This window comes from Rana temporaria, chromosome 3 (genome assembly GCF_905171775.1).
Source record: "Rana temporaria chromosome 3, aRanTem1.1, whole genome shotgun sequence".
Taxonomy (NCBI): domain Eukaryota; kingdom Metazoa; phylum Chordata; class Amphibia; order Anura; family Ranidae; genus Rana; species Rana temporaria.
In genome coordinates this window covers 361,674,967-361,687,865 of record NC_053491.1, presented here as the reverse complement: position 1 = coordinate 361,687,865, position 12,899 = coordinate 361,674,967, and the positions used below count along the sequence as shown (strand labels likewise).

At 52.0% G+C, this 12,899-nt stretch overlaps 1 protein-coding gene across 5 annotated transcripts in view; it reads left to right on the top strand.

Moving 5' to 3' along the window:
• Window positions 1-1,387: 1,387 nt before the first annotated feature.
• Window positions 1,388-12,899, top strand: part of CACNA2D4 (calcium voltage-gated channel auxiliary subunit alpha2delta 4) — a 355,329-nt gene continuing 343,817 nt past the window's right edge. For 4 of the 5 annotated variants that reach the window (XM_040345311.1, XM_040345314.1, XM_040345313.1 and 1 more), the window contains exon 1: window positions 1,388-1,592. In XM_040345311.1, coding sequence (XP_040201245.1) covers window positions 1,510-1,592 — 83 coding nt within the window. In that variant the 5' untranslated portion in view covers window positions 1,388-1,509. The remainder of the gene's footprint in view (window positions 1,593-12,899) is intronic. The other variant, XM_040345315.1, reaches the window with a different exon arrangement.

Sequence of the window (12,899 nt, the reverse complement as noted above, 5' to 3'; positions counted from 1 at the left end):
TCTGGACGCTCGTTGTTCACTCAATAATGTGTTAGCAGAGGAATTCATTTTGCTAACACAGAGCCGCCTCTCAGCCAATCAGGTGCTCAGGTCTGTTACCCATCACCTGATTGTCTGAAACATCAGGCGCTGTGATAAGACGCCTGATAGAGAGGATGGAAGAAGACATTGAGGAGCGTGCAGGACACCGCCGCTGACCCGCTGTGAGATAGGTAAATAAATGCGCACTGGCAGCATTTGATGGAGCACAGTAGCAGCAATTGATGGGCACAATGACAGCATTTGATGGGGCACAGTAGCGGCAATTGATGGGCACACTGGCAGCAATTGATGGGCACACTGGCAGCAATTGATTTGCACACTGGCAGCAATTGATGGGTACAGTGGCTGTGTTTTCTAGCACAGTGGCTGTGTTTGATGGGCACAGTGGCTGCATTTGATGGGCACAGTGACTGTATTCAGTGAACAGTGTGGCTGTGCTTGATGGGCACAGTGGCTACGTTTGATGGGCACAGTGGCTGCGTTTGATGGCACGGTGGTGGCAATTGATAGGCACAGTAGCTGCGTTTGATGGGAACACTGGCAGCAATTGATGGGAACACTGGCAGCAATTGATGGGCACACTGGCAGCAATTGATGGGCACACTGGCAGCAATTGATGGGCACACTGGCAGCAATTGATGGGTACAGTAGCTGTTTTTTATGGCACAGTGGCTGCTTTTGATGGGCACAGTGGCTGCTTTTGATGGGCACAGTGGCTGCATTTGATGGGCACAGTGGCTGCGTTTGATGGCACGGTGGTGGCAATTGATGGGCACAGTAGCTGCTTTTGATGGCACAGTGGCAATTGATGGGAACACTGGCAGCAATTGATGGACACACTGGCAGCAATTGATGGGCATACTGGCAGCAATTGATGGGTACAGTAGCTGTTTAAGGCACAGTGGCTGCTTTTGTTGGGCACCGTGGCTGCATTTGATGGGCACAGTGGCTGCGTTTGATGGGCACAGTGGCTTTAATTTATGTTTTGTTTTTTTAGTTTGTTTGCGCCCCCCAAAAAAATTAGATCACCAGCCACCATTAATAATAAACAGAAACATTGTAGATGAATACAGTTCAGCTGGGAAGCGTGACATATAAAGTAATACAATGTCACACAGAGTACTGTTTATAGAGTTATGATATAGTAATACAAATGTTCTACAGAAGAATAGAGAGGATCAGTGCTGTGTAGAATGTCGCACACACACAGCAGAGCGCAGTACAATTGAGGTGAAGTGACAGGATGTGATTCTACAGAGCGCAGACTTCCAGTATTCTGCTGTGCCGGCAGTGATGGGGTTAATGAGGGGGGCGGCCTCACGCTGTGATTGGTCGTCTGTAATCCGGGATCGGATCGAGCGGAGATAATCTGCGATCAGAGAGGGATCGGCAGAAGAGGAGCTGCCCGGAGAAGTCGGGGTGTGCAGTGTCGCCCCCTCATGGCGTGAATCTGCGGGGGGGAGCACCATGTGGGGGAGCTGGGCTCTTCTCTACATTCTCCTGCCCGGCTGTGCCTGGACCGGGGCCCCTTCCATCATCCCGCCCGACACGTAAGTCTTCTTTCTGCTACTCCGGACCCAGGGGAACCTACCTACTCCAATAAGTACTGTCCCTCCGGAGCCAGGAGAACCTACCTACTCCAATAAGTACTGTCCCTCCGGAGCCAGGAGAACCTACCTACTCCAATAAGTACTGTCCGTCTGGACCCAGGAGCCCCTACCCTCCACTACCATAAGTACTTTCCCCTCAGAACCCAGGAGCGCCTATCTGCTTCCTACTCCCATAAGTACTGTCCCTCAGGACCCAGGAGAACCTACCTACTCCCATAAGTACTGTCCCTCGGGACCCAGGAGAACCTACCTACTCCCATAAGTACTGTCCCTCAGGACCCAGGAGAACCTACCTACTCCCTTCTACCATAAGTACTGTCCCTCCAGAGTAGACCCAAGAGCCCCCCGACCTACTACCATAAGTACTTTCCCTTTGGAACCCAGAAGCACCTATCTGCTTCCTACTCCCATAAGTACTGTCCCTCAGGACCCAGGAGAACCTATCTACCCCCAACTACCATAAGTACTGTCCCTCCGGACCCAGAAGCCCCTACCTACTCCAATAAGTACTTTCCCTTTGGGAACCCAGAAGCGTCTATCTGCTTCTTACTCCCATAAGTACTGTCCCTCCGGACCCAGGAGAACCTACCTACTCCCATAAGTACTGTCCCTCCAGACCCATGAGAACCTACCTACTCCCATAAGTACTGTCCCTCCAGACCCATGAGAACCTACCTACTCCAATAAGTACTGTCCCTCCGGACCCAGGAGCACCTATCTATACCCAACTACTATAAGTTCCGCTTCTTCACAGTAGCCCCTATCTACCCCCTACTATCATAAGTACTTTCCCTTCGGACCCAGGAGCGCCCATCTACTTCCTACTACTATAAGTAATGCCCTGTAGGACCCATAAGACCCTACCCACCCCCTACCACCATAAGTACTGTCCCCCTGGACCCATGAGCCCCTACTACCATAAGTACTGTTCCTCCAGACCCAGGAGCACCTATCTACCCTCAACTGCCATAAGTACTGTTTGTCCACAGGAGCCCCTACCTACCCCCTACTATCATAAGAACTGCCCCTCTGCATTAGACCCTACCAAAACCCTACTATCACACCTACTGCCCCTGGACCCAGGAACCCCTACTACCACAAGTTCTGCCATTACAGACCCAGGAGCGCCTATCAACCCCTACCTGCCATAAGTACCACTCCCTACTATCATAAGTACTGCCCCTCAGCATTGGCCCCTACCTAAACCCTACTATCCTAACTACTGCCCCTCAGGACCTAGGAGCACCTACCTACCCCCTTCTACAGTAATGACTGTAACTTCGGAACCAAGAACCCCTACCTACCCATTACTACCATAATTATTGCGTTTTCAAACCCCAGGGAGCCCTTACCTCTCCACACTACCATATGTTCTACCTTTATGGACCCAGGAGCCCCTACCTACCCCCCCACTACCTTAATTACTGCCCATCCAAACTCAGGAGCCCCTAGCTACCCCCTACTACCCCACTGGATCCAGGAGCCCATACCCACCACCTACTACTATAAGAATGGCCCCTCTGGACCCAGTATCCCTTTAACTACCCCCTACAATCATAAGTACTGTCCCTGTGTACCCAGAAGCCTTTACCTACCCCCTGTTATCATACCTAATGCCCCTCTGGATCAAGGAACACCTATCTACCCCTCTACTACTATAGCAATCATTGCCACTTCACACCCAGAATCCCCTACCTACCCCCTGCTACCATGATTTCTGCAACTTCAGACCCAGGAGCCCTTACCAATCAATTAGTACCTTAATTATCCCTCCTTCAGACCCAGGAGCCCTTACCTACCCCCTACTACCATAAATACAACCTTTCCAGACCCAGAAAACCTTACCTACCCCCTACTACCATAAATACAACCTTTCCAGACCCAGGAGCCCTTACCTACCCCCTACTACCATAAATGCAACCTTTCCAGACCCAGGAGCCCTTACCTACCCCCTACTACCATAAATACAACCTTTCCAGACCCAGGGGCCCTTACCTACCCCCTACTACCATAAATACAACCTTTCCAGACCCAGGAGCCCTTACCTACCCCCTACTACCATAAATACAACCTTTCCAGACCCAGGGGCCCTTACCTACCCCCTACTACCATAAATACAACCTTTCCAGACCCAGGAGCCCTTACCTACCCCCTACTACCATAAATACAAACTTTCCAGACGCAGGAGCCCCTACATACCTCTTACTACCATAAATACTGCCCCCCTGGACTCAGGAGCACCTACCTACCCCCAACTGCAGTAATCACTGCCACTCTGCACCCAGAATCCTACCTACCCTTACCCCTGCAGACCCTGGACCCCTTTACTTCCCTACTATTATTGCAATTACTGCCCTGTCAGACCCAGGAGCCCCTACCTATCTCACCCGTTACTCCCCCAAATCTTGCCTGCTACTATAGTAATTACTGTCACTACTTACCTCCTACCACCATCTTACCATCACCACCATTACTGTCTCTCTGCACCTAGGAGCTCCTGACTATCCCCTACTATAATGTTAATGCCCCGCCAGACTCAAGGACACCCAAGAGAACCTACCTACCCCATACTACCATATTAATTGTCCCTCCAGATCCAGGAGCCCCTAACTACACCTTACTAGTATCAAGACAATTGCTACTCCAAACCCAGGTGCCCCTATCAACCCTGACCATTACCCCTCCAGACCCAGGAGTCCTACTTACCCCTACCACAACCATTACCACTCCAGATTTAGGCGCTCCTATCCCCTACTATCATAATTGGTGCCACTGTGGACCCAGAAACCCTAACTAATGGCAATCCCTTTGCTGGAGTAGTACCACAATCACTGCTCACCAGACCTAGGAACCCCTATCTAATCCCTTCTCTGAAACTACCCCCCCCCCCCCATATGACATGTGAGTCACCTTTCTACTACTCCCTCAGACTGTTACCCCAATTTCACTCAACGCTGGGGTCACTGGCCTTTCTATACTGAATGTTTGTCCACCTACTTACTCTAACTATATACACTACTATTATCTACCCACCAGGATTTACTTGCTGCCTGCCCTACCTACCTACCTACATGACCTATCTGATAGTACCTTCTGTTGCTATGTATACAGTAGGCACTGCTAGGCAGAAACAAAATATAATGTCACATCCTATCAGGTTTAGTTATTGTTTGGTATGTTTGGATAATAAGTTTTGTATTTCTTTTTTCCTTTTTCCTGAAATATATCTGTTGGTGAATCAGGAGAGCAGTACCCTGTCCACCCCCTACTGTCTGGTGTGTGTGTACACACCTCTACTGTCTAGTGCCACCTACTACCCACTTCACACCCCACCTATCTGCTGTGCTAACTGCCCTTTTACAATTCCACACCACCCTAACTTAGAGCACCAGCCTGTGCCCATCCTCCCTGGCAGACTTTTATCCCACTACTTACCTGCCAACAGCTTCCAACACCTACCTGTCTGCTGTGCCAGTTGTCTGCCGTCCAGTCTTCTGGCTACCTAGCTCTCCTCAACCCACTTACCTACTCCTTCTAGTACAGGCTGGTCAACCTAAAGACACCCAGGTTTCCAAGAACTACAATTCCATACTACCAAAAGCTGACTTGTATGTTTTAGCAGGTATCAGTGTTCTGATGATACAGCTACAGAAACAAGTTACATATTATCTGTTAGATCTATTGCCTTATAGTAGCAGAAGGATTTACTGTTTGGTGACTAGAGCTTATATTTCAGTGGTTGGAGGATGCTGAAAAGTAAAAACGTATGATTGTCTCCTCTGTTTCAAGGGGATTATTGGTTAGATTCCTGTGTGTTCTGGGGTTTGCACACCTGCTGTGCCCATCATGAGGGGTTCCCACCATTCCTGTGCTTCGTTTTCAGGTGTGCACACCTGCTGTGTCCATTATAAGGGGTTTCCACCATCCTTGTGCTGATTTCCAGAGTCTGCTGCCTGCTGTGCTCATCATGAGGGGTTCCCACCATTCCTGTGCTGAGATTTTGGGTGATCACACCTGCTGTGCCCATTATAATGGGTTTCCACCATCCTTGTGCTGATTTCCAGAGTCTGCTGCCTGCTGTGCCCATTATGAGGGGTTCCCACCATTCCTGTGCTGAGATTTCGGGTGTGCACACCTGCTGTGCCCATTATAATTGGTTCCCACTATCCTTGTGCTGATTTACAGAGTCTGCTGCCCGCTGTGCCTATTATGAGGGGTTCCCACCATCTCTGTGCTGAATTGCCGGGTCTGCACACCTGCTGTGCCCATTATGAGGAGTTCCCACCATCCCTGTGCTGAGATCCTGGGTCTGCACACTTACCATGCCCATTATGAGGGGTTCTTCTAACTATCCCTGTGCTGAGTTCCTAGGTCTGCAAACCTGCTGTGCCTATTATGAGGGATTCCCACCATCCCTGTGCTGAGTTCCTGGGTCTGCATGCCTGTTGTGCCCATTATGTGGGGTTCCCACAATCTGGGCTCAATTTATATTTTGTAAAGGAGGATCTGGAATACACAAAGGTAGCCAGGAACTAAGCTGGAAAATCTAGATTTTCCTAGCTTGTGACGGAAAATATAAGTTATATGAAGACAGGAGGCGAGTATCTTATGCATTAATCTTTCTTTAATTAATGCCCATAGCAGTACATTTTAAAACTTTTCTATTAACTTTTAGTGTAAAAAATTTTCACTCAGTAAACTACGACTCCCAGCAGTCCTTGTAACCTGTAACCACGCCCAGGTCAGTGGCCTCTATATAACAGACTGCCCGACCAAGATCCTCCTCTTTCTTGATGCGAAAATCTTGTCTGTCGGATGTCGTCGTCTTGGACTTCGGGCCGGCCGGCCGAGATCCGATGAATCCATAGCTTGAACCAGAACCGTTCACCGAGTCCCAACGGGGAACTCGGAGGAATTTCAACCCAACGAGGGTCTAACAGGCGCTCCGTCCCAACAGGGGTAAGAAGGCAGCAAGTCTTCAAACTGTCTCAATCTGGATTAGTGTCCAGGAGCGATATTCAGTAACCTGCGAAAAGATCAGAAATATACGTAATAGGGTGGGACGGGAGGGAATATACTCGCCTCCTGTCTTCATATAACTTATATTTTCCGTCACAAGCTAGGAAAATCTAGATTTATATATCAGACAGGAGGCTCATATCTTATGCAAGTTTAAAGCTAAAATGTAATCCTGCATACATAACATAAACATCATCACATAAAACAATGCCTATCTGAGATTTAAGGTAAGACCGACATGGATACATGATCCTGCGGTCTAAAGTAAAAATGACGGAAGGTGGTCTCTGAAGACCAGTCTGCCGCCACTAGGAGATCGGAGAGGGAGCCTCCTGACGTGACTACTTTGGTGGCCATGGCTCCTCTGGCGGAGTGGGCTCCGAAGAGGAACACGTCAATACCCGCCATGTCCATGGCAACTCGTACCCAGCGTGCTAGCGTGGCCGACGAGACTGGAAGGTGTGGCTTGACGTAAGACACCAGAAGTTGTGACAAGTCCGGGGAACGCAAATTAGCGGTCTGTACTTCATATGCCTGTAGGCAGCGAACAACGCAGAGGAGTGGGTGAGCAGGAAAGAATGGGTAGAAGACCGATTGAATACCGGTCTTAGTCCTGCGCACCACAGAAAACCTGACTCCTTGCGGCGAGAATTGACGCCTAGAGATATCCAAGGCCTTAACGTCGGATACCCTTTTGACGGACACTAGACAGAGAAGGACTGTCAGCTTAATGGAAAGGAGTCTTAAAGGAAGATCTGAGTTGTCCTCCCACCTGGCGAACATATCCAGCACCTTAGAAACATCCCAGGTTGCTTGGTATCTAGGCCGTGGGGGACGTCGACAAACTAACGGGTGCTTGCCGATCGGTAAGGAATCCACAGGGCAGTGATACGCCGAGATAGCTGACCGATAAACATTAATGGAGCTGAAAGATTTGCCAGATTCAAAGGAATCTGCCAAATAGTTCACCACTAGAGAGACAGGGGCTCGTACGGGATCGACCTGCCGTCGATCACACCAACGCACCCAGAGTCCCCAGGCTGATCGATATGCCGATCGAGTCCCGGGGGCCCAGGCCAGGGCGAGGAGATCCCGAGCCGACTGTGAAAGGATGTTGTCAGCGTCCGTGATCCCGAAACCAACCACGCCAAGAGTGGCAGGTTGCCTTCTAAGATCAGGGGATGTAGATCCCCGCTCGGGTTGGTGAGAAGGTGAGGAAAGTGAGGAAGGAGTCTGGGAAGATCCGCGGTCATCCCCAGCAGAAGGGGAAACCACAGCTGGGTCGGCCACCAAGGTGTGATCAGCACCACAGTTGCCTCCAGGGTGGCAATCCGAATGAGGAGTCTGGGGATTAACTGGAAGGGAGGGAATGCGTAATGCGTGCCCTCCGGCCAAGGTTGGTGGAGAGCGTCCACCGCATAAGCCTCTGGGTCCGGCCTCCAGCTGAAGAAGCGGGGCAGCTGGTGATTGAGGCGGGAGGCGAAGAGGTCTATGGAGAGTGGAGCCCAGAGCCGTTGCAGATGAAGGAATACTGAACGATTCAACCTCCAGTCGCTGGAGTCCCGAAGGTAACGAGAGTTCCAGTCGGCTACTGAGTTGGAAACGCCCGGAATGTATTCCGCGACAGGAGTTATATTGTGGGCCAAGCAATAGTGCCAGAAGTCTTTCGCGATGTTCGCTAAGACTTTGGATTTGGTACCACCCAGACGGTTGACGTACTGGACCGCCGCCACGTTGTCCATGCGGAAAAGAATACAGTGTCATGGTCTTACCTCTCTCCTGTCTCCTTCGTTTGACATGTGCTGGCGGCCATCTTGGTTTCTGGGTCTCTTGTAGCCTCCCACCCTGCGGCTCCTCCTTTCCACTGGGAGGAGCTGGATGCCTGGCTCATATATATAGGAGGTCTGTGGCTTCAGTTCCTTGCTTGGTCCTCCTGTGTTCACATGCTTCTAAGACTGCTGCTGCTTCTGGTTCCGATCCTGGCTTCGTCTGACTTCCCTGCTGGTTCCTGATCCTGGCTTCGTCTGACTTCCCTGCTGGTTCCTGATCCTGGCTTCGTCTGACTTCCCTGCTGGTTCCTGATCCTGGCTTCGTCTGACTACCCTTCTGGTTCCTGACCTCTGGCTTCGCAAGACTCTGCTTCGGTTTCACCATCCGTTTGGACTTTTGCTTTACAGCTTGATTTTCAATAAAGCCTTCTTATTTTCACTTATCTCTTGTTGTACGTCTGGTTCATGGTTCCGTAACATTAGGACCAAGCCATGAATTTTGACGGTACAGGGCCATCCTCGCTACCCACGCTGGTTGCCAGACTTGATCAGCAGGATTACCTGTTGGGTCAGTTCGCTGTGGCGTTGCAAACCCTGCTTGAACGCACGGCTCATTTCGCTCCCGTACCGATGGGTCGGTTGTCGCTCCTGGGCCCGCTCCTACTGCCGCTCCGGTTGTTGCGCCAGAGTCTACCCCGACACCTGTTGTTGCGCCTGCGGTGTTTCGGGGTATGACCGGTTCTGCCCCCCTTCCACAGCGATTTGGGGGAGAGCCAACTTAGTGCCGAGGTTTCCTTAACCAAGTGGGCATTTATTTCGAGTTGCTGCCACATGCCTTTCCCACTGAGAGATCAAAGGTGGGCTTCTTGATCTCGCTGCTCTCGGACAAGGCCTTGGCCTGGGCCAGCCCTTTATGGGAGAACAACAATCCGGTGGTTGCCGAGTTTTCCGGTTTTGTTGCTTCTCTTCGGAAGGTATTCGATGTGCCGGCTCGCGCCGCCTCTGCTGCGAAGCTCCTTATGTCCGTCAGACAGGGTTCACGATCCGTAGCCGAATACGCCATTGAGTTTCCTACCCTGGCAGCAGAGGTGGGCTGGAATAATGAGGCTCTGGTCGCTGCTTTCTCTCATGGTCTCTCGGATGCCTTGAAGGATGAGATTGCAGCTAAGGACCTACCAGTGGAGCTCGAGGCTCTTATTTCTTTCCTGATTTTGATTGACACCAGACTCAGGGAGAGACCTTCCTTTAAGGAGAGCCTGCGGGGGCCTCCTAACAGTTTGGCGCCTACGTTTGCTGTCCCAGCCGTGCCTCCCTCTCCTCCCACGCCTCCTGGGGTTGACTTGTCTGGGGGTGAACCCATGCAGCTGGGGTTTGCTCGCCTGTCCGAGGGGGAGAGGGTACTCCGGAGACGCGAGGGCCGATGCATGTACTGTGGTCTCGGTGGGCATTTTCGGTTGGCATGTCCGAACCGTCCGGGAAACGCTCGCACCTGAGATCCTGTCGGGGGCAGATCTTGGGTGGAGTCTCCTCGTCCCCGGTTTCCCGTGTTGATAAACCACTGATCACTGTTGTCCTCTCCTGGGTCGGGGGCTCGGTGACGACCCAGGCGTTGGTGGACTCTGGTGCTGGTGTTTTTTTCATTGATAGTGAGTTCGCTGCCGCCAATTCCATTCCTCTGCAGGCTCGAGGTTCCCCGCTAGCTCTAGAGGCGATAGACGGCAGACCCCTCCAGCCGTCACACGTGACTCATGAGACCCTTCCAGTGGGGATAGCCATTGGTGCCGTTCACAGAGAGTCGGTCTGCCTCCAGGTTATTTAGTCTCCACACTACTCGGTGGTCTTGGGGTACCCCTGGCTCCAGAAGCATAATCCGACTTTCGACTGGAGATCGGCCGAGATCCTCTCATGGTCACCACAGTGTGGGGCTAGTTGCATCCATGGGCCTGTCAAGTTGCTGTGTACTTCCTCGGACTCTCTGTTGCCTCCTGAATACGAGGAGTACCGGGATGTATTCGATAAGGTGCGCGCAGTTGTCCTACCTCCGCAGCGCCCATACGATTGTGCCATAGAGTTACAACCTGGTGCCGTTCCTCCTCGCGGCAGGGTCTATCCATTGTCGGTTGCGGAGAATGAGGCCATGGAGGAGTACGTGATGGAGGCGCTGTCCCGTGGTCACATTCGCAAATCCTCGTCCCCGGCAGGGGCTGGATTTTTCTTTGTGAAAAAGAAGGGCGGTGAGTTGAGGCCTTGCATCGATTACAGGGGCCTTAATCGCATCACAATCAAGAACGCTTACCCGATACCCTTGATTTCCGAGCTGTTCGATCGCCTTAAGGGGGCCACAGTCTTTACCAAACTCGACCTGAGGGCGGCATATAACCTGGTAAGGATCAAGGCGGGCGATGAGTGGAAGACCGCGTTTAACACCAGGACCGGTCATTATGAATCCTTGGTTATGCCCTTTGGGTTGTGCAATGCGCCCGCAGTCTTTCAGGAATTCATCAACAATGTTTTCCGTGACCTGTTGCAGCAGTGTGTGGTGGTCTATTTGGATGACATCTTGGTATACTCTGAATCCATGGAGGCCCACATTCTGGATGTCAAGCGAGTGTTGCAACGGTTACGAGAGAACAAGCTGTTCGGTAAGCTTGAGAAATGCAAATTTCACCGATCCCAGGTAACCTTCTTAGGTTACATCATTTCCGCTGAGGGGTTCTCCATGGACCCTGAGAAGGTTTCGCCTGTCTTACAGTGGCGTCAGCCCAGTGGTCTTCGTTCCTTGCAGCGCTTTTTGGGCTTCGCCAATTATTATCGGAAGTTCATCAGGGACTTCTCCATGCTGGCCAAGCCTCTCACGGATCTGACCAGGAAGGGCAGTAATTCCCAGGTCTGGCCACTCGAGGCCATCCGGGCTTTTGAGGCCCTAAAATCCGCCTTTGTGTCGGCTCCGATTCTGTCTCATCCCAACCCTGGGTTGCCCTTTGTCCTCAAAGTGGACACGTCTGAGACGGGAGTAGGCGCCCTTCTGTCTCAGCGTAGAACACCAGAGGGTCCGCTGCTTCCTTGTGGGTTTTACTCCCGGAAACTGTCACCCGCGGAGTGCAACTATCAGATTGGTGACAGGGAGTTATTGGCCCTAGTGCAGGCTCTCAAAGAGTGGAGGCACTTGCTCGAGGGCTCGGTGGTTCCGGTTCTCATCCTGACGGACCACAAGAATCTGACCTACCTTTCTGAGGCCAAGAGATTGACACCACGTCAGGCCAGATGGGCTCTGTTCTTGTCACGTTTTAATTACATGGTCTCCTACCTACCCGGTTCCAAGAACATCAGGGCGGATGCCTTATCACGGCAGTACTCCGAGCTGTCCAGGGAGGAATCTATACCGACTTTGGTCATACCTCCGAATCAGATCCTGGCCGCCATTCGCACCAGCCTGACCTCTCCCCTTGGTGAGCAGATTTTGGCGGCTCAATCTGGTGCTCCCTCTGGGAGACCCAACGGCAGATGTTTTGTGCCTGAGGAGTTGCGCACTCGGTTGTTGCGAACCTACCATAACTCCAAGACCGCGGGGCATCCTGGTAAGAATCAGCTGTCCTGGGCTGTTTCACGTCTGTTCTGGTGGCCTTCCCTACGTTCTGACATCGCCGCATATGTAGCGGCATGCTCCGTTTGTGCCCAAAGTAAGTCCCCTCGGCACCTTCCGTTGGGCCTGCTGCAACCCATAGCCACCGGGGAGCGCCCATGGTCACACCTGGGGATGGATTTCATTGTGGACCTCCCTGCATCCCGAGGCCATACGGTCATTCTCATGATTGTGGATCGGTTTTCCAAAATGTGCCACTGTGTTCCTCTCAAGAAGTTACCCTCTGCACAAGAGTTGGCCACGATTTTTGCCTGGGAGGTCTTCCGGCTGCACGGTTTGCCCAAGGAAATAGTGTCGGATCGGGGGAGTCAGTTTGTGTCCAGGTTCTGGCGCGCCTTTTGCTCCCAGTTGGGGATTCATCTCTCCTTCTCCTCGGCCTACCACCCTCAGTCCAATGGGGCCGCAGAACGATCCAATCAGGCCTTAGAGCAATTCCTTCGTTGCTATGTCTCCGATCACCAGGACAATTGGGTTGACCTCCTGCCTTGGGCTGAGTTTGCCAGGAACACGGCGGTGAACTCTTCCTCTGGGACGTCTCCCTTCATGGCCAATTATGGGTTCCAACCTGCCGTGTTACCGGAGGCATTCTCTCCCCAGGATATTCCGGCTGTGGAGGATCACCTTTCCATCCTACGCGCCTCTTGGGTACAGATCCAGAAGTCCCTTGAGGTCTCTGCGCAGCGCCAGAAACTCCAGGCTGATCGCAGACGAGCGCCTGCTCCTTCCTACCAGGTTGGAGACCGTGTATGGTTGTCCACTCGCAACCTCAACCTTCGAGTGCCCACTCCCAAGCTGGCTCCTCGCTTTGTTGGTCCC